The sequence below is a fragment of the Mytilus edulis genome, chromosome 4, assembly GCF_963676685.1.
Source record: "Mytilus edulis chromosome 4, xbMytEdul2.2, whole genome shotgun sequence".
Classification (NCBI taxonomy): domain Eukaryota; kingdom Metazoa; phylum Mollusca; class Bivalvia; order Mytilida; family Mytilidae; genus Mytilus; species Mytilus edulis.
In genome coordinates, this window is record NC_092347.1 from 79647863 (window position 1) to 79671414 (window position 23552).

The 23552-nt window shown below is 31.2% G+C and overlaps 1 protein-coding gene across 3 annotated transcripts in view; it reads right to left on the minus strand.

The window, feature by feature from the left end:
* Window positions 1-879: 879 nt before the first annotated feature.
* Window positions 880-23552, minus strand: part of LOC139520659 (dopamine receptor 2-like) — a 68727-nt gene continuing 46054 nt past the window's right edge. The window contains exons 1-2 of one of the 3 annotated variants that reach the window (XM_071313512.1): window positions 15074-15252; window positions 880-3041 (exon numbers count right to left, since the gene is read on the minus strand). In XM_071313512.1, the coding sequence (XP_071169613.1) occupies window positions 1399-2952 (1554 nt within the window). In that variant the 5' untranslated portion in view covers window positions 2953-3041; window positions 15074-15252 and the 3' untranslated portion in view covers window positions 880-1398. Of the gene's footprint in view, window positions 3042-12645; window positions 13264-15073; window positions 15253-23552 lie in introns of those variants that run through there. The other 2 variants (XM_071313511.1, XM_071313513.1) reach the window with 2 other exon arrangements.

Consider the following 23552-nt stretch of genomic DNA (forward strand, 5'->3'; position numbering starts at 1 on the left):
CCCAGCTACTGAACATCAGATTCCTGACTTGACAGGTGCAAACAATTGCAGAGGGGTACTCATTTTCAGCTTACAGATATAAGACCCAATGTTCTGGCCCGAATTGAAGAGGATAGATATACGACCCATGTTAACCAAAAAAGATTACTATTATAAAAATTGGTCTGATTATAAAGGAACGTGATTTGTACTAAGGTTTCAATATTGCACGAAGAATTGCTAATTTTTTTTTGCTGATTATCTTATATACTGCAAAAAAAACAATCAATGGCAGCCATTTTATAGTCAATCTAGAATGAGTTTGGATTGCGACATATCAGTTATATGACAGAAACTTGAGAAGGGATTTTTAATCAAATTTCAATGGAAACAATTCAAGTGATTGGAAATTGCCTATGGAATATCAAAAATAATTTTGTTAAAAAAAATACATTCTTTCGGTAAATGTAAATAATTTGCTCAATAATGAGACACTGATTACGTTACTGAATAACAAAAGCACAGATCTTTTGAACTTTTGAAAAATTTCAAGCGTGATTTTAGAAAAAGAAAAAAAAGTGTTATTGGAGTTTCCGGAATAAGGTCATTTATTGTTTTAAAATATCTTTTGGATTACAGATGATTGAATGCAAACCCAAATACAAATTTCATGAAGTGTGATAGAGATGCCTAATTTTTTATTTTGTGACTTGTCAACATTTATTGTTGTTACGTATCTACTATCCGAACATAATTGCATTGCAAAATTTGAAAATATGTTTTTAAGTGACCCTTGTAAGGTTTTAGTAAGGTCTGTATATGATGATATCGGGTATCTATCTACCTTAATATGAAAACCAAATTTTACATTGATGTATTTCGCTAAGTGTAAAGTGATGCTTTACTTGTTATATCATTTTATTTTAGCACCGTATTTCTTATTTCGTTATTTCCAGACTTTTTACATATACGACTTTCGTCATTTGTTAAATGGTTTGTGAGAATGTAACTTGAAATATTAGAATCTCACGAAAGCTCAAATACGGGCAGTTTACACACAAAACTGATGACGTATATATGTAATAAAGCCAATTATAACACGGAAAACGGACGAAGCATATTGAGTTTAATCAACATGCGTCAAATGCATTCTCAGTAATTCATAAACTACCATCATTGGGTAGTGTCATTTCTACAATCACTTAATAAATTCCTTTTGCGATATATTTATTTATCATTCAACCGATTTAGCCTTTCAAAATCTATCGCAGATTTATTTATCTTGGTCCCGATTATTTTGTTCATCGTATTGGAATTGTAATGTATTCATTTGTATGGAACAATCATGTCTTGAGGTTCCTTTCGTTAGTTCAGTTGACGAATATGGAATATTTTGTTTTATTTGATTCATCTTATCAATTATAGACGGTCTGTACATGTCACTGTGAAGCTTGAAGTAGAGGAACAGTTATTATTAGTTTTTCTGTATTCAAAGTGTTGTTTTGGACAGCATGCAAATAAAATTTTGCAAAAAGCTCGACGAAAATCTTTCATCGATAAAGAATATATAACCGGATTCATTCCGGAATTAATATATCCTAACCACGTAAATATTGGAAAGACTATTTCTGGAGATGTTACACACGCCGTATGACAAATTCCAAATAGTATATTAAACACAAAAAATGGCATCCAACATATAATGAAAACACCAACAACTATACCTAAAGTTTTTGCCGCCTTTTGTTCACGGGCAATTTTTGTCAATTTTTTGCTTAGAGCAAACTGTCGTAATTTGCGAGTAATATTTTTAGCCTGTCTCCCAGGTGATTGTATAGACGCACGTGCTGATTCTGGTGACAAACTCTGATTTTCAGGATCGATGACGCATTTTTCGTAGGTATTTGAATATTCGTCCGATGATTGTCGAGTCATTCCGCCCCTGTGAATTCGTAAAGTCATGACCTCTCGATTACCATGACTACCATTTGATGTTAATACTTTAGATCCAATTTTTAAACTCCGCATTTGTTGAGCGGCTGCTAAATATATCCGCCAATAAACGAACATCATTACAAAAGTAGGACAGTAAAATGAAACAAACGAAGAAAATATTAAATAGGCACTATCTTCTGTAAAGAAACACATACCGCTTGGTAGATCATTTGGAGTTACGGCTTTCCACCACGCAATAGCAGGAAATGAAATTCCTGCAGAGCAAAGCCAAACAAATGCAATCAATAGCATTACTTTGCATGATGACATTTTTGTAGGATACGCTATAGGATCGGAAATTGCCCAGTACCTATCAAGGGAAATGATACACAGATTTAATATAGATGCAGTACTCGCCAAAACGTCAAACGAATGCCACATATCACACCATTCAGATCCAAATAGCCATACTTGATTTGTCAGTTCAAGACTTATACTAAATGGCATTACAATACCTCCCACCATAAGATCTGCAACAGCTAGTGATACTATGAAATAATTAGTTATTGTCCTTAAATATAACTCTCTATAGACCGAAACGATAACAAGCAAATTCCCAAGAATTGTTACTAGTGAAAACATGGAAAGAACGGCACCAATAGCAGGATGTTTTAGATCATATTGGGAATTTGTAGAGTTTGATGAATTTAAAGAAACCTCACTAAGAAGTGATGAATTGTAATATATAACAGTTGTAGCGGCGTCCGTTTTATCCGATTGATTGAGTAAGAAATAATCGTCCAGTCGAGATGTCGACATTAAGAATATTTTTTGCTCCCTTTTGATTATTACAAATGGTATTTCCTCGGTGGTCGTCGTAAGTTGATTGATGTTGCTATTAGTCATTAGCTTGTATCGGATAATTTCATCATTAAATCGAGATTGGTAATGGTATTTTGTATGCTTAATCAGTATATTCCGTATTGTAAATTCACAGTTATTCCCAAAAGTTTCCTCCTCCCGTGTCACGAATTTCATATCAAAGTATGATATAATTTCTAGATGAAGACTGCATCGGAATCTAAGACATTTCCGGTAATAGCGACTCTAATTGGGCAGTAAATTATCTGAAAAAGAATATAAATATGTGAAATGATGCCCGTAATAAACTTCAATGAAAGATGAAGTGCAATTCAAAGAATTGATACATGCTTAAATGACGTGTTTACAATTATCGAAATAGCAGAGAAAGCTATTAATTCTGCTTGTTGAAATTACAAAATAATAATCAAAGTAACAAGATTTGAGTTTTTCATACAATTTAAAATAAATTGTCGATGTTGTTACCAATTTTATAATGAGAATAAGTTGTCATTTAGCAAAGAATATAAACCATTATGTTATAACATAAATGTCTGTAAGTTTAGAATTAAAGATAATCAATCGGAAATTATACAGTCAGTTTGCATGTTGTACATTGCTAAGAAAATTCTCCAACTTGAAGAATATTGATCTTTGTAAACAGGTACAAGTGAAATACTTAATACATTATTTGCATAAATCTGCCACTCTTCACTTTCTTTAGATCGGTATGCGGTAGCTTATTTTAAATGCACTGCTTCACTCTATTGATAAACGCAAAGACAAGACTAAGAGTTACAAAAAACATGGAACACTATATGCAAAGTAAAACTGTGCTGTAAAATCCAGAGCATTTTATACTGATTAAAAAAAGAAAACAATGGTATAGATAACTTTCTGTAAAATCAACTTCATAAATAGCTGATGAACAGTAAGTTTCGACTTCTTGACAAAACTAGCATGATTGTAGTGATTAACTCTATAGGAAGTAGAAACCTTTCACATAACACAGAGGTCATAATCCAATTGTCTGACAGAAGAGATGGAATCAACAATTATTTGAGGAATGAGTTTTTCGGAATAATAAAGTCCGGCGTTGTGGCAGTGATTAACTACTTGTCTGCATTTCCGCCAAAAGGAATAATCTTTAATTTCCTTCTTTTCTGAATGGACACTATTGAACTTTCGACATCAGCATAACCAACGCGAAGCTTTATATAAAAAGGTTATATATTAACAAAAGTAGTTTACTTTTAGATTGAACTTCTAAAGAGTAAATTACAGATGGTTTATTATACAACAAGCAAACAAGCAATAAATGATTGTAAGAGGACTTGTATGTTTTCTCAGACTCACAAACAATTTCCTCATACACCCTCACCCCCTAAATGGAGATATATAATGCCCTTGTAAACAGGCAATATTGATATAACAAACAAGAAAGCCAATGGTTTAGGGATGTGGATCTCAACCAATTATAAATATTTCAACATTGTTATAAGACAGGAGTTGGGATGACTCCTAGTAACTCACCAACTCTGATTCCTCAATGCAAATCGACATGTCAAAGACGAAGTATAACGTTAGAAGTAGGGAACCTTAGACCAAAAGAACCGCAATGTCTTTTTAACATACTGTTCTCATATATAAAACTTATCCTTATAAAACGTGACAAACGAAAATTACCATATGTTCTATAACAAATCTTCCCTCAGCCCAATAGTCCTCGATGTTTTAATTTGAACTCCCATGACAATACTAAGTAATGTATGCACTAACTATTATACATTTTTTAAACCTAGAGCCTAGATAAGCTGAAGAAGAAAAAGGTTGTTATTTTTTAAGATGTCAGTGATAAGAATTCATTTATTTATAATTACTTTACATTTATTCCCCCCCCCCTGAAATCTGGACTAACATTTATAATTTAGTCCAGTACGTTACTAGAGGGGGAAAAAGATTTGAAAAAAAAAAACGTAATTAAATTTACTGATATATTCATTTGCAATTGACGCTGAATAATTATTAAAGACATCTTACAACCTGTGAATCTAATCTAAAACAATTTACACAAAGTAATAAAAAACAAAACCTGAATTGCAAGACAATGGTATAAGATTGTTAAAATGACAATACGATTAATTTCACTGGATTCACTTTTCTGTCGCCATGTTAAAAGAAATTTCCAATATCAAAAATAACGTATTGCTAGTATAAGGTAATCACTTTTTGTACTTGAAATTGAATTTTCAAACAGATTCACCAGGAAACCAAAATTGACATTAAATACTTAAACCTTAAAGGTTTTAATGAAGGGAAAATTGAATTGTCGTAATCAGACTTGCATTCATTTGGCTGCTCTACTGGAAACTGACAACAGCAATATACAATTTACTGGAAATTGACATCAGAAATAAACAAATTACAATTATCGGCTTTTTAAGTTGTTTTTAAAGCAGGAAAATCTGTAAGAATAATCATAAGATCAGGAAATTACTTATAGCGAGACTGCGAGACACTGCGATAAGACAAATAGTTATTGCAATATTAATTAAATGGTTATCAATTAATATGTTTCACTGCAAATCTAATCAGTTTTCTAAATCCAATGTTTTTAGGTACAGGTCGTGATAACAGGTCAGATCTATCATGATTTATTATTTAATGTTTGGGGATAGAAACGTTATAACTATCAAACAGTAAACATTCTTTGAGAATAGATTAGCAAAAGAAATCGAAGATAAAGAAAATAAATCATAAAAGGTCGATTTTTAATGTAAATAGATGAAAAACGCGATTTTTTAGCATAACGAAAACATCAAGTAAACAAATTATTTGTTATTTTGGCGGATGTTCTGACAAACCACGGACGATAAAAGGCACAAGCTGTATTTTTATTTAATAATTCCTAAGTGCAGAACACATCTGGCGAAGGAAAAACCTTAAGACAGGCATAAAAGGGCTTTATCAAGTAGAATCCGAAGTATATTGCTGCAATTTAAAATGAAGAAAATCCTAAGTGGCACATACATTTGTTTGTACATTCTTCAGTCAAAATACATCATTAATTTGAGCATGTCGGTGTAGGAAAAAAGGTTTGATTGTATAAGACGTGTAAAAAATGAAACAGATATCAAATTCTTAGAAGGATGATAATGGATCAAGTTTACTTGCTAAATTAATACTTGCCCTTTATATTGAGTAAACTGGGATTATAATTATATAAAGGATGTGAAATTCATCAATTCAGGCTGTAAAACTGTAAAGAGTTCAATTAATATATAATTATAGTTCATTTGAGGATACGACAGTTTACTTAATTACCAATAAATATGTTCGAAATAATCATTTCAAATCAATAAATCAAGTTAAATAAACCCTCTCATGTTTGGTACAAATGCACAAATATTCCTATCCCTTTACTTCTCTGAGTGCACAGTTTGTATTTCGTCTTTTGTTTTGGCCATTGTGTTTTAAACTAATGATATGTTTAGAATCATATTCAAAACAGTGTAGCTGTGGCCATTGATTGACAACCTTAAAGTATCCCATTGACTGGGGCAGATTAGGTGAACGTGTGTCTGCAACGACAACTGCTCACCACTTACTTATAGAATTTAAACTGTGGGGTCACCAAAGGTTCTTAACGCCTTTAATATTAAAATAGTTCGAAAAATTAATCAGGAATAACTTTATGTTTTGATTTATATTATTGATATAAATCAAAACATCGTGTTATTCCTGATTAGTTTTTCTAATTTCTTTATTTAGGTGTTGAGAACCTTTTGTGACCCCACAGTTTAAGTGCCTTTAACAAGTACATAGTGAGCAGCGGTTGTTATAGACAAACGTTCACATAATCTGCCCCAGTCAATGGGATAATTTAAGGTTGTCAATCAATGGCCACACCTACACTGTTTTGAATATGATTCTATATGTTTTAATGCAACAAAGAATCCTTTAGATATGATTTGTTTTTATCTTCAATGAAATCAAAATATAAAACATGATGTATTAACTGTTATTAATACTTCATAATCATAGTATTATTAATTTGAATTTAAATGCAATATGCTTTATTTAAAAATAAAAAAGTGCCTTCACCATTTTGGGGAAGGAAATTATGTTGTTGATGTATCTTTCGAGGTGAAACCCAAACCCGAAAAGCGACCAAACAGCAAGTGTTAAACATTCATTCACAAAGAGATATTTTGGTAGGTACTGGGCCATTGCCATAAATCGCCAGTGCAACCTTTAAGTTAGTTGACCATTGCATGAAAAGAAAATATGCACTTTGCTACATGTATCTAGCTGATCAGTATAATGTACTATTGTTGAACTTCTCAATTAATTTAAGGTTAGTGCCATAGTGTTATTAACGTCCTGGACCGTTGATACTTAAGCTTTGTTAGAGATATCTTCTTATCAATGTTGCACATACTGTTTTAGTTCTATTAGTATGGAAGAATAACAGTATTACAATCCATCATTATCACACACATCATTCTAATGTCTAATTAAGTACCCAGACAATATAATACATTGTAATCATCTTTGAAAACAATTTCCTTTTTGCCGTACAAGTTAGTTACTAATTTAAATTTGATACTTCTGTTAAACGATGCAGTGTATTTAACTCACAATTTCAGAAAACAAAAGTTGACAATTCAAACTCAATGTTACGATGGCCGAAGTGAGCCGACAAAAATACTATTTAAACTTTGTATAGTACTGTACAGAAAGTTTGTACAATGTACTATCTTGTTGTTTTACTTCCGAGTAAAAAGATAGTACTCTGTACAGAAAGTTTGTACAATGTACTATCTTGTTGTTTTACTTCCGGGTAAAAAGATAGTACTCTGTACAGAAAGTTTGTACAATGTACTATCTTGCTTTTTACTTCCGGGTAAAAAGATAGTACTCTGTACTGAAAGTTTGTACAATGTACTATCTTGCTTTTTACTTCCGGGTAAAAAGATAGTACTCTGTACAGACAGTTTGTACAATGTACTATCTTGCTTTGTACTTCCGGGTAAAAGATGGTACCCTGTACAGACAAGTTATGACAGATCTGCCATCATCAGGGGTCCAACTGTCAATTTGATAATAAAGTCTTTAACTTTGATCTTCTTAGCACATCTCCAATACTTTTATGTTTGCTATACGCAACTATTGGTGCTGTATTAAATACAATTTGATATTCTGGGGGAGGGGGGGGAGGAGGGCAGGAGGATTTTGAAAATAAATAACTCAGCCTTGATAATCACAAAAATAAATGGTTTGTTCTGTGGTAGTCTGAAAATAAATTACCTGACTTGCAATGTATTGAAAATAAATAACTCAGCAGGTCTATTCGAAAGTATGAGATGGCACCAGATTCTTCATAAATTCATCTTTTTCCCCCCAAAAAAAATTGGGAAACACTTCCAAATTTTTTTAATAATAAAAGTATAAATATTATTCAAATATACTTGAAATGTCTGAAAATTGGTTTCATTTAACTTGAGGTATATTGTTTCAGGAAACCTTACCTCACTTTTATTTTAACAGGGCCGTAACTATGTAGGAAATTTTAAAACCAAACGCGTGTCTCGATATCAAATTGTGTTCACGGCAAGAGCCTTTGAGGAAGCAAGTTCTGTTTTCCCTCATGCAGTCGTAGCCCTGAATTTTGGGGATCAATGTTTCTTATTTATTTGTCTTTTGTTTATTTACTCCCCTTCTGTATTCTGTGAGTGTTGCATTCATTTTGTAATTTTGTTATGAACTTGATTCCATGTTTGCTTTATCATGCACATGGGTTCTTTGGTGTTGTCCCTAGAAACTTGAATTTATACATTTTGCTTTGAGACCAAAATATTGTCAAAAAATTATTAAAACAAAACTTGCATTTTCAGATTAAGAAAGAGACTTCAGAACTCATGATTTTGCATCATTTGTTCTATAGCTTCTTGTGCCTTTAGTGGCTCAAAAACTCTTAAAAAAAAATATCATAAATATAGTTGTGAAATAAATAATCAGTCCTTTGCTTTAATGAAAATGAAAAATCTTGCTTCAATAGTGCAGAAAATGAATAATCTGTCCTCTTAGTTTACAAAAATAAATAACCGATCAAAAACAAATCCTCCTGTCCTCCCCCTCCCCCCAGAATATCCAATGGTCGTCCCCTTATCATAACCCTATCTAATAATTTCGTCCCCTTATCATAACCCTATCTAATAATTTCACTTTGAGATTAGTTAAGATTTTTTTATTAATTTGTTATGGTCACTTGTGTTTCTAGTTTGCCGTATTGCTTTACCTTTAATAAATCCTCTGAATACATGCTGTGAGCGACAGCTATTTCTGTGCAGAAACAGATAAGAATTTGTGTCTTAAAAATGACTTTGAATTTCAAGGTCAAGAATGCTATATGTTGTAAATCTTTGACCTTTAATTACATCAACATCTAAGAACGACATTTTATCGTTTTTGATTTTTATTAGGGGTTTTAATTATTTGCTAGACGAAAAAAATCTATTATTTCATCTGATGATCCCTGATATGTTCCATTATATATTATAAATCCATCACCTCTATATCTGCCATGATAGAATATTTTTTTCTCTATATTGAAATGCATATTAAATAATTTGATTCATTATTTCGAACATGTCACAGATTTCCGGTGAAGTGAAGGAACTGCACCAACTAATTGCCGTACCTAATATTTCCTGATCCCATAAAAAGATAGTACACTGTACAAACTTGTCTGTACAGAGTACTATCTTTTACCCGGAAGTAAAAAGCAAGATAGTACATTGTACAAACTTTCTGTACAGAGTACTATCTTTTTACCCGGAAGTAAAACAACAAGATAGTACATTGTACAAACTTTCTGTACAGAGTACTATCTTTTTACTCGGAAGTAAAAACAACAAGATAGTACATTGTACAAACTTTCTGTACACATGGTACAGTACTATACAAGTTTTAAACAATGTAATCATATGATCATTCTGATATTTAAATGTAAGAAACTTTCCATTAATTCTTTTATTTCTTAATTAAATGGAGCAGGGACGTACTACAATAGGAACATTACACCCTTCAGAAGCGCACGACTTCACAAATCATTTTATAGGAATAAGCTTGGTTGATGCTGCTTTTACTGAAATTCACTGTCAAGTGATGTTTATGATAAAAAAAAATATTTTCTAAATGTCCGATTTGTTAATATCTATCATGATTTTGTTTATCTTTCGTTGGAATATGCTGTTATACTTTCACGTTCGAAAATGTTTTAGGGTTTGAGCACGATCATGTTTTAGGGTTTTAGCATATTCCATCGAAGGAAATAAGAGATCTTAGTGTCGTATCACCTTACCATAATCAATCACTACAGAAAATATAAAACCTTAAAATATTTTAGCTGTGGATCACATTTCGTAAAGCCTTGAATTCTGTCTGAAAATCCATAATGAAATATTGAAATAAATATACTTCAAGCCTATAAAGAGATTTACTGAAATCGTGTTAAGCATGACAATATACGACAGTAAATAAACCGCAGTAACTAATCCACCTATAGCTTTCATGACAGGAATACAATAATTTCTTGACGTATTAACATCTTTCAATTTGTCTTCAATTTTCATTCTTGACTGAACCAGTGACAACACTATACTTCAAATCCATCAGTAGAATTGAGAAATAAATTGGCATATCTAATACAATTTTCACAGCAATTTCATCGTTGTTTAGTATCGACCATATTTCTACGTTTATTAGAAATGACAGTCTAACATAGAACCGTACTTAGTTTACATGATTGCAAAGTTTGTGAGTCTTCTCTCTCGGTTACTTATTTTAATTACTGCTTAATTCGATCGTTTTCATGTAGAATGTATTTCGAATAAATACAAATCAGTGGCATCTTGTTGCACGATGCACATCAGAACGACAGGGGAATTTTCAAAATGTTGTTCCTTCGATTCATGTTCTTATCTTTTATTCTATTTTTGCTATAGAGGTATTTAGGCATATTTACTTATCAATCAGCGTAAAACAAACAAACAACTAGACGTATTTTAACTAAGACAAGAGGTTAGTTTGTAAATTATAGATACAAGTCACTTTCAAAGTCTTTTATGATACGGTTTACCGTGACGGACAACCTGTGTCACCGGTAACTGGGGATATTTTCCATTTGTCGTAGCCACAATTCCGCCACCCCTTTAGCGAAGAACGTGTGTAATCCAAAGTAAAAGTATATATATAAATGAATTTATATAGTTTTACCTATCGTTTAGACACACTTCTGTTAATTAAAACTGTGTGTAAATCTCTAGAAAATGGAAAAAAATTGAAATACATTTATTAACAATAAACTAAATTTCTCATAAAGAGAGGCGAAAGAGACCAGAGAGACATTCAAACTCATAGATCGAAAACAAATTGACAACGCCATAGCTAAAAAAGAAAAAGAAAAAACAAACAGACACACAAACAGAAAAATACTAGTACACAAGATACAACATAGAAAACCAAAGACCAAGCAACACGAACCCCACCAACAAACTTTGGGTGATCTCAGGTGCTCCGGAAGAGTAAGCAGATCTTGCTCCACATGTGGCACCCGTCGAGTTACTAATGTTATTACAAACCCGATAAAGAGTCTAATTCGGTTGGTCGCATTCGTAAAAGTAAAGTATATATATATGAATACTATTTTATTATTAAAGTAAAGGCACGATCATAATCAAAATTAATGGTACAATCAATAATATTCATTACTACTATACAGTCTGATTTGCTGTATGCAAATGTTACACGTGCTTTTAATAATGTATAAATAGTAGTTTCTTCAGAATTATTGTGAGAAAGCGAGGGAAATATTTTTTAAAGAAGTATTTTTTTCAGCTCAAACAAGTGTGGCACTTTAATTATACATATAAGTTTATTTGATCAAAGAGATTATACCAAAACCTCCTTAATTCAACACAAAAATAAGGAGGTGGGGTTCATGAATGAATGTATGCAAATTAAAATTTTGCTACAAAATGTTTTATACAAGGTTAACTACATTTTAAGTCGGGTTTAATTTCAATGTATAAAAGGATAATTTCGGAACAAATTTTCCAATAGTGACATCAAAACTTTTTTGTACTTCAAGTACAAAGATAATATCACCCTTTTCGTGTACCATTAAAAGACATATTTGTGAAATGCATGATGAATTTAACTACTTGTGCTATTTCATGGTTCAAATAAAGGCTCTTATTCCTTCTTTGTCGTAAATTCTTCAAATTAAAGAAAAATACCATAAAGTTCATAAAGTTATTCGTTGTGTTTTGTAAATTAAAGGAACTTTAGAAGTTGTATTTATATGATGATATACTGTTCTATGAATTATGTAATGTTGGATATTATGTCTTCATATTTTCTGGAAGCCGTATCAGGGTATACAAATACCAAGCCACTTTTTAATATGAACATTTCAAACTTAAGTCATATACAGCGTGTTATTTAGATAGAAAACTTGCATATGTATACAATTTTTTTTTTTTAATCGAAAAAAGAGAATTAAAGATTTTTTTCTATGTTTAGCAGTAAGACAAGAAATGTTTACTTCATTTTTTAATAATACACAGGATAAATGACGCAGGATAAATGTTCATGCACATTCTAAATAATTATCTTACAGAAAAAAAACCGAAGAAATATAAGAAATGTATCGTTAACTTAATTTTTACTCTACAGTAAATAAGTATATCGTGTTCCCTTACCTTGCCAGTATCTAACGCACGTTTGCTACCAAATAGAATGTTAGAAAACAAACAAAAACCAAGCCAAATAGTCAATATAAATAAAATTTGTAAATTTTCTTACCACTTTATCTATTACAAAGGTATTGCATTATCCTATAGTAAGCTATATATCCGTATATGATTCTATTCGTGCTCACAACTTTCTAATATATTGTTGTCTATATTTATTATAGATCCTCGGATTGTTATCAACTATTCATATTTGTATTCTTCTAGCGGAAATCGTGATTGACATTAACTGTTCATTTCACGGACTTAAAATGATTTCTCAATGACGACTAAGTATCAGAGCAATCTGCTCTCCAGCGCCAACAGTCAATAAGGTTAGCCGGTATATGTTTTCATATTGAAATAAACACAAAGATATCTGATCAAGATAGTATCAACTAACTTATGTGGTCAATCATCTGTAAGTTTACATACAATTCTTCTTATTGTATTTCTATTTAAAAACAATTACATGTATCAGTTCATTGGGGTTAAATAGTAGTAATTAACCATTTTATAACTTTTAAGCGTTTTAGACTGAATCCCAGTGAAACATTCTTTTGCACATTTGTACATGTTAAATGTACAATACAAAATCCATTAACTTCTGTAAACTGATGTTTGGTTTTTTTTTTAGAAATAACTTTGCCAGTATCTACGCACGTTTGCTACCAAGCAGTATATTGCCACTAAATCGGTTTCGATACACAATACACAAAGCAGTAGAATCTATAAAATCTCGAAAGATTTATTTGCAATTGTAAAACACAGCGAACTCAGTAGGTATGCAACTGTGAGATTCTCTTTGACGTTTAACCCGAGTAAAGACTAAGTCTGAGAAATTACAATAATTGGTCAATTATTATTCATAACCTTTCAACACCCATAATTACCCCACAAGTCCCCCTTTTACCTGCCGGGACTTTCATACTAATAGTCCTGTTTTACATAAATGTACTTATCATTTCTAAAATATTTAAAGCGGTGGACTATAATGACTGATTTAAAAACGGAAAATATTTACCTAAATATTTTACCAGACATTTTTAAACATGTAATTGGTCAGGTGTTGGTAAGCATGTAAAGTTATTTAGAAATATGAAACCATTCGTCTTGGTCAGTTAATTAATTTTTGACAGATTTGAACAAAGAAATGATTATTTTTAAAAGTATGAATTATATCATATCCAATTATTTCATTTTAAATAATTTATAACTGATAAATAGCTTAGGATTTGATTAAGATTATTGTTAATAATTTAGTAGACGGAGTAATATAGTTGTCAGCTGTTATATTTACATAAGATATACTTTATGTGTTACCAAACACCTTGACTATTATAAATTTTGCTCTTTAATTTTGACAAAATTATTTACTTTGACCATGCATGTGACAAAAATATAAAAAAAAAGCTAAAAAAAACAACAAAATAGAATTAACCAAATACTACATCCGAAAAATGCCTGTGGATGTATAGCAGTTTAACAAACACTGATTAAGACGTTCAGTTGAGTTTTACAGAGTTATCTTCTTGAATACCACTTTTAACAAATTTCCAAAAGAACCAATAGAAAACTAATGATGTTTTATAAATTAGCATGGTTGATCCAAGGATAGCAAAGGACACATATATGTTTAACTATAATTATAGATAACCGGTCTTCAACAATGAGCAAAGCCGATACCGTATGGTAATCAATTTAAAGTTCGATGAAGAGGAAATGTATTACAATTCAAAGGAGAAAAAGCATTAACATTAAATATCCTTAAACAATAGAAAAAATGGCACGTATTAAACAACGACAACAGCTGAATTACAGGCTCCTGGGTTGGAATAGGCATAATTAAGAATGGAGTTAATAGATATTAGAAGATGTGGTATGGGTGCCAATGAGACAAATCTCCATCCAAGTCACAATTTGTAAAAGTAAACCATTATAGGTCAAAAAATGTCTTCGAACAACAAGCTATCAAGGGCCTAAAAAATGACTAGTGTAAAATAATTCAAATATGAAAAAAATTCCCTTACTTGTGTAGTGTAACAACAGAACATAAAAACATAAGATGTACAGTAGTTGTCGTTTGTTTATGTAATTTATACGTGTTTCTCGTTTCTCGTTTTTTTTATATAGATTATACCGTTGGTTTTCCCGTTTGAATGGTTTTACACTAGTAGTTTTGGGGGCCCTTTATAGCTTTTTGTCCGGTGTGAGCCAAGGCTCCGTGTTGAAGGCCGTACATTGACCTATAATGGTTTACTTTTATAAATTGTTATTTGGATGGAGAGTTGTCTCATAGGCACTCACACCACATCTTCCTATATCTATATTTTGTCAATTACAATGTATCTTGAATCATCAAATCGGAACACAACACAAAATAATAAAAACAGATAAAGAGACTAAAGGAACAAATTACCACTCTAAGGGTACTTAAATTTAAACGCTGTGTAGTTTCCTTAAAAAAAAGTCATCTACTTCAAATAAAAACAAATACTTACGTTTACGTTATTGTTAGAACTTCATACTTATGCCATAGATGTAATTTAACAAAGAGCATACACAGAATAAAGTATGATGCTTATATCCAAATCAAATCTTCGGAACAATTAAACTCAACGGTCACAATAAGTTAATGATATAACACTAAACTGGCTAGTCAGATGTAAACGTTTGAAAATATTTAAATCCCGGACAAGGACTTGTTAAGCTACACTACACACCTTTCACAAAAATAAATGATTGCCGGTGAAATCTAGCTAATTGATGATTATGTACAAATGATTCTGTATAAAATCATCATCAATATAATTGATCCTGATAGAATCGACCATTCATGATAATATAAAACATATTCAATACAAGAAAACGATCTTAATGTAAAAATAATAGTCATTCATTTGCCAAAATATAATAGAGATTAATTTCCATTAAAGAATAATAATATTTATATTAACGACGAAAGAAGTTCTAGTCTTTCTCTGTTATATTAGATCAAATTCCATAATTACACCTTTAACCATTCTGATGTACATTCATGGGCTAACCTATCATTATTTGACCGTCTTCATTCAATACGATTATTTCAATACTTATAAAAACAATTTTAACACGTACACTGTGCTGTAGGGTTTAAATAGCTAATTTCGTACATGTACACCTTTGTATTTATTTACAATTAATCTGACATTCTCTAAATAATAGATTTTAGTTTACCTCTATGAGAGCGGCAATAATATAGTTTTGATTTTGTTTTGTGCGTACGAAGTCAACAGGAGTATGAGGGACATCACAAGCTTACATGATTAAAATTTTAAAGTCTTTCGTCCACTGCTTTACTTTTTAATATGACTTGCATTTATATTGAGCAAATTATTTTGAAATACAATCATAATTATGATACACTATACAGTATTGTATATGAAATTATACCCTTTGCAATAAATCATGAATTCAATCTGGTACTAATGACCTGTTTTAATATCTGATAAACAAATGAATACGTTCTTTATAAATGTAAATTAATATTTATTTTTAACCTTAAACCTTGCTGAAATATATCACGTGAATCTGTATTCAATCACAGCTAATGAATAATGAAAAACAACCCGTCATATTTACTTACTGCTAAATAGCAGATGCATGTCATATTCATAAGTTGGATGGTTAATGACATGATAGTGAACTTTCCTTTTCTAAACAGTAAATATCCTATATATATACAGTCTACTGAATACGTATCACGCATTAATAAGATTTTTTTTCAAACGTTTCTGCTTGTTTGAACGATTTTTTCGATCGAGATAAAGATAATAAAAAAGCCTTTATACCATTCAGTGTTAATCAATTAAGAAATCTAGTCCAAGGGATGACTGGGTTATATATAGAATATAACCATCCCCGGACTACTCCTTTCCGGAAATAAAACGATTGTCAAAGAGTTGCGTCTATTTGTGGGGCGAGGTTAATAAATACGCAATCACGACCGCACTGAACTTTGATATTAAATCCAATGTGAAGTTAAAAAATACTCGCAAGCATCGGTCGATCGCAATCGGTGATAAACCTATGAATTCCTAGTTGTGATCACAAAAAGAAAGACCTACGATAGATTTGTACTTGACTTGTTTAATAGTACTATTAAGACAATCAGAAAATATTGATTTGTATAATAGTAATTGATTTTTATATGATAAAGTTCAGATTATTCTATTTTTACATGTTGTTTTATATTTTTGGATTTTGAAAAGTTGGAAATCACAGGGGAGTGTGACATCACGGACCCATCCGTTATTATTTATACTCGTCTAACATCTTTCTCTATAGTTTTGGACTAAAAATTGCTATGGTCCTTCCTATTTTTTTCCAATTTTGCCCCTTTAACAATATTGCTGTTATAACTCAGACATAACCATTATACTGACAGATCTGAAGTACATGTTGTAGTGCTTTGTAAGTACTGGAATCCACTACACTCTAATACTAGTATGCTATCTTTTCATCATTAAACAATATATTAAGTGATTTAACGTGAAATGGAAGGTTCGTCCCTTTGAATTTGAATGTAATTGTGAAGTCAATCGAAACTGGAGTGTTACCTATGTGAGTGACCCATTCTGATGTTTTGATATGATAAAGATTGTTTGTTCAGTAGTCAGTCTTTGGTGCTGTTTCATGTCATTATAATTGATACATTTACATATACGATAATATTTTTTTTTTTTTATAATGAAACGTTATGTCATGAAACGCACAATACTCTCGCATTTCTTTAAATAAAAACGATGTAAAGAGCGGCTAAATTCAGGGACTACTTGTCCTGTTACTTCACTAAAAATGTATGAACTGTAATTAATTGAAAATCAATATGTCGTTCTCTATATTGACCATCAAAAATCTAGGTAAAGTTTTATATATATATATTTTTTTCTGTTTAGTATTAAATTTATATTAAGATCCATTTTGTTACATCTTGTGATCAATTTTATTTGGCAATCGCCAATGGCAGGCAGCAGGGTTAAAGAACATCAGTTGTTCGACCTGCTAGTCAAATGCGTTTTGTTGAAATATACTTTTTCACTTTTTTGGTCTTTTGGAAAATGTTGTTTGTGCTGTTTTTAGACCCTTCTACAACGAAATTTGTTTTCTAAGCATTTCCTGACTGTGTCAAACCCGTGTATATACGCATGAACACACATGCATGTCAATCATAACGAATCAATGGTGATACGGATCCACATGTATCTTTTTTGCAACATGTTACTAGTCTAACAAAGTACAATTTATGCATGATTTACAGAATTCAAACAAAAAGTATTAGACTTTGAAATTCCTTATGTAAAATTAAATACACCGCTATCCAGGAATAGACAGAAAAGTTAAAACGTAAGCAAAAATAAAATGCTTATAAAACACAAATGTACTTATATAAACCTGTCTGAAAACGAGAACAGTTTGTTATCATGTCATATAACTATGATAGAAATAAAAATATGTTTACGTGATGATTTCCATTTTATATCGCTTTTCCCCAGTTCTGATGTCTGTTGTAACGATGGGAGCCATTTTCTAGATAATACCAACGAGCTTGAACGAAGACCTAGAATGAAATTCAAAACAGTGTAGCTGTGGCCATTGATTGACACATTAAAATCATCCATTGACTGGGACAATTTACGTGAATGTTTGTCTGTAACGACCACTGTTCACGACGTACCAACGATAGACATTTATTTTTGTGGGGTCACCAAAGGTTTCTTAATGCCTTTAATTATAAAATAATTCGAAAAATTAATCAGGAATAACCTTTGTGTTTTGATTTATATAATTGATATAAATCAAAATATCGTGTTATTTCTGATTAATTTTTCGAATTACTTTATTTAGGTGTTGAGAACCTTTGGTGACCCCATAGTTTAAGTGTCTTTAAAAAGTACATAGTGAGCATTGGTCGTTACATACAAACGTTCACCTAAATTGTCCCAGTCAATGGATGATTTTAATGTGTCAATCAATGGCCACAGCTACACTGTTTTGAATTTCATTCTACTATGTATACATTCACCAAAGCTTTAGACACTATGTACTGATTCGTGACTTTATTATGAATCATTTATTTATTTCTTGAATGTTTTGAAATGTTCTTGTTTCGTTCCAATTTCCCCACTTCTTACACGTACCTGGTACATGCACATACAATAGAATGAAACATGTACTCACCCTGTTCCATTATTGTATCTTATTTTTGGAATATTTGAATATATATTTAAACCTAAATTAATGGTCTTCATTGTTATTGGTAAATAATATTTGTCTTATCAGCCGATTAAGTTGTCGTACTATTTAACCTGTTATTTAACTCTTTTATTTGTATAGTAGATTTCATAATTGTTACGAGATCGGAGTATTAAGAACTGGTAAATCCAAACTGAAACCAGGCTCTTGATAATATCATAAGAGCTGAATAGCTTTGTTTTATTTCTTTATTTCTATGAATCATTTGTACATTTTTCTTAATATTAAAATCTCAGTAAAGGCTTTAATAAATTTCTGAATATGACCATGTGAGTGAATCAAATAAAAGGGAAATACGCTAGTACACATGCTTGTTTTAATGTAGTTCATAAATTAAGGAAAACAGTTTGAAACCCTGAAGCAAAATACATAACTCAAAATCAAAAAGCTGAAATCCAACAAAATATTAGAATCTGGTTTAATACATTTAATGTTATTTTTTGCAAGTTCAAAAGGCGAACACTAGCAACGTGGCAATACCGTACTTTCTGCTTGCTATTTACAGGTTAAAGCCATACCCTTTATTCACAATCCAAGATAGCGTAAGAAATTCTCATATTACCCCTAAACACTGAAAGTACCTAAAAACTGTGATTGTGTCAGATAATCGATACGACACATTTAAAGAAATTAAAGCCAGGAAAAAAAAATGTTTTCTGGAGGGTGTTTTCATTACAATAAGATGTAAAAGTAAAGTTACATAAGACAGACTATAGATAAAAGCCATTGAACAAATGATGTTGCCATTCTGTAAAGACAATTTCGCCCATATTTATGACATTATATTTAACCACGAAGAAATAATCCCATAATAAAAAAACAAACGGCCTTTGTGTAATAAGATGCATTCAGAGTAGATGTGCCTACTGTTTATACTCTTAGTCTAATTCAAATTTTGACCAAGTTTGATGCAGATCCATTTAGAGAATATTTTAAAAAATGGTATCAAAATCATTTAATTGTAGGTTTGAGAATTTAAGAATCAACGAAGTCAATTTAATTGTTCATATCAACTACAACTTTCAAACCTGAAGCTTTGCTTTCTAATGTTTTTTTCGATAACCCCCACAAACAAATGTTTTACTTGGCACAAATAATAAGTAATAATAATCAACGAAGTCAATTAAATTGTTTATATCAACTAAAACTTTCAAACTAGAAGCTTTGTTTTCTAATGCTTTTGGATAACGACCACAATCAAATGTTTTTATTTTGCACAAAGTAATAAAGACTAATAATAAAAAAAATCTTTATATAAATCAATGGTGAGGTTTGTTCAGTTGATATTAATAAAAAAAAACCAAATACACTTAAAGTAAAAACTTACATTATGAATAGGTTGCTTCCTTTAAGGAAACAATCTGATATTCAGATCTAACAGACAACCAAACGATTGATTACCTTACTATACCACTAACATGGACAACCAAGGACACAATAGAAATTACTTATCACTATAAACACTTGAACAGTGTTATGAAATATGATTATTTTTACATTTCGTTTAAGAGCAATGATTTCAACCACAACTTGTCGCCAAAACGATCATCGAAAGGACGGTCAAAAGGACGGCCATGATTAGCTTTTAGAAGAATTGATGTAAATACATGTACAAAGGTAAAATATTATGATAACTAAGACGTCTTTGTTTTAGTCTTATCTTATTTAAGTATATATATATATATAAGGTGTTTATATTTTTATTCCCCACCTACGATAGTAGAGGGGCATTATGTTTTCTGGTCTGTGCCTCCATTCGTTCGTCCGTCCGTCTGTGCGTCCATTCAGGTTAAAGTTTTTGGTCAAGGTAGTTTTTGATGAAGCTGAAGTCCAATCAACTTAAAACTTAGTACACTTGTTGCTTATGATATGATCTTTTTAATTTTAAAGCCAAATTAGACTTTTGACTCCAATATTACGGTCCACTGAACATAGAAAATGAAAGTGGGAGTTTCAGGTTAAAGTTTTTGGTCAAGGTAGTTTTTGATGATGAAATTGAAGTCCAATCAACTTGAAACTTAGTACATATGTTCACTATAGTATAATCTTTCTAATTTTAATGCCAAATTAGATTATTACCCAATTTCACGGTCCATGGAACATGGAAAAGGACAGTGCGAGTAGGGCATCCGTGTACTTTGGAAACATTCTTGCTGTTAACTATTTTCGTGATAAGCTGCTACAATTATTAGTAGATATACATTGTTGTAAGCTCTTATACATTTTATGTTATGTTCTTTTTTATTTACTCTTTTAGATAAGACTGAAGTGACTTACACAATGTGTTCGTATCTGCTGAGGTCCATTCATCAAAATTAATAGATACTACAGAGACTAACACGATTTTGTGAGGTAGACGAAATTGTCCTTAAAACGTTCGTAGAGGATTTTAATGTCCAAAGATTGGCAGATCGGACACATTTTGACTCTATTTACTGACTACTTTTCTTTGGGAATAATTGTAACTATAATACTATGATGAGAGTGAAAAATTAAACATTTAAGCCGTGCTTAAAATGTACTTCCGTATTTCTCTTCGAGAAATGAACTATTTGATTGAATAAAACTTCTGATTAATAAATTGCCCTTTTCCCGCAAGAATAGGCTGTTAAAACAAATATCTACTATGTGCCTGGAAAATGTTGTGAAAATATAAGAAGTGGCAATTCTTACCATCAATACCTTTAATTTTATTGTCATTAAACATAATATGGCCTCGTCCACTGTTCAGTTTGATTTAACTGTTTCTGTTGTGTCGTTGTTCTACTCTAATATTTGATGCGTTCCCCTCAGTTTTAGTTTGTAACCCGGATTTGTTTTAATTCTATATCGATATATGAGTTTCGAACAACGGTATACTACTGTTGCCTTTATAAATCAATTTATTTATACAAATATGAAAAAGTAAACAGATTGAAGGTAAACTAATAACAATTTAATCCAATCAAATTGCGTAAGATTCATAACTATTAGCGGTTAACATTATATATTATTATACTTCATGTTAAAATGCCAGTTAATAATTATTGGATAATGCGAGGGTGTTAATTTACTCTATCACATGGCTGAGCGGATGACATTTTTTTTAATGTTACCCTCTCGTGCAGACCAATCAAAAATCGATAATTAAAAATACAATAAATTGAAATCACATCAAGTAATTAAATACAATGCTTGAGTCCCACGTTTTGGCTCAGATTTTATTATTTGACTGTCAAAATAAAAATAATAAACATCTTGCCTAACTTTCTTTTTTTTTCTAATACACTTAACGTTGTTATGTACAGTACGCAACGTCATAGAAAATACTTTTAGAAGTATTTTTACAATAAAAGTAATCTGTAAAAGACAATAATAGGACATTCAGTATAATAAATTGAATAACACATAGCTGAGAGGGTGATAGAGAAGATTGATACCCCTCGAAAAAGCATTGTCAACCTTGGCTTCGCCGCGGTTGACAATGTTTTCTCGGGGTACCAATCTTCTCTATCCCCCTCTCAGCTATGTGTTATTTATATAAAATAATAGGAGTGAAACGTGTATGGAGAAAATGACAGGTACTTTAAAGTCATATGAAACCTCAAATTAAAAAAAAAATACTGCATACTATTATGCTTTTTATGACTAAATTTTAAAACTTATGTACATATATTTTCTCTGAAGAAAATTCTTTAATCTGTCCATAATGAGAAGAATTTTACTTTTTTTTAATTGCTTGCTTTCAGGAAAAAGTAAAATAAAAAATACTGAACTACGAGGAAAATACGGTGAACGCAATACGCATGGAACTTTCATTAAAATAAACTTTTATCTGATTGTACATGTTAATATTCCCGTGCTTGCATTTCCTATCATGATTTTCTTGATAGAGGTTTGCTGCTAACAAGGAAGCTATTAAACCAAGAGTTCCAAATGGTGAAGTTGAAATCATCCCTTCGTAAATTTTACGGACGCCATCACGAGTTGGTTGACCGTTATGGAATAACCGTTTCACAAATGATATCGGATATGTTCCTTACGTCGTAACTACAATCCCCTTCCCTTTCATGAATATGACCTACCGAATTAGACAATTTACCGGATTTGTAATCACATAAGCAACACGACGGGTGCCACATGTGGAGCAGGATCTGCTTACCCTTCCGGAGCACCTGAGATCACCCCTAGTTTTCGGTGGGGTTCGTGTTGTTTATTCTTTAGTTTTCTATGTTGTGTCGTGTGTACTATTGTTTTTCTGTTTGTCTTTTTCATTTTTAGCCATGGCGTTGTCAGTTTGTTTTGGATTTATGAGTTTGACTGTCCCTTTGGTATCTTTCGTCCCTCTTTTAAACACGTGCTCAGTATCCATGCTAATTTGTTGATTGTTTACAATAAGGTGACAATCGGTAAACTTCGGCTTCAAAACACGACATTTAAGAAGCTGCCATATTTTCATTTCATAACTGACGATTATACGATATGGTTGCGTAACAAATTATTAAATCGTGCACAGCAGACTAAGTTTATGATATATACATGCATTGGTTCAAATATTGAATTAACATTATTTTTCACCAGTCACTTGTTTCATATCACTTTTTAAGTTCATTTTTTTTGCAATAATGAATAAAAATGTGTCAACGAAAAGTTTTACTATGATTTCAAAAGCTTAAAGTTCTGTATTGGTATAGTTTTCGGGTATTT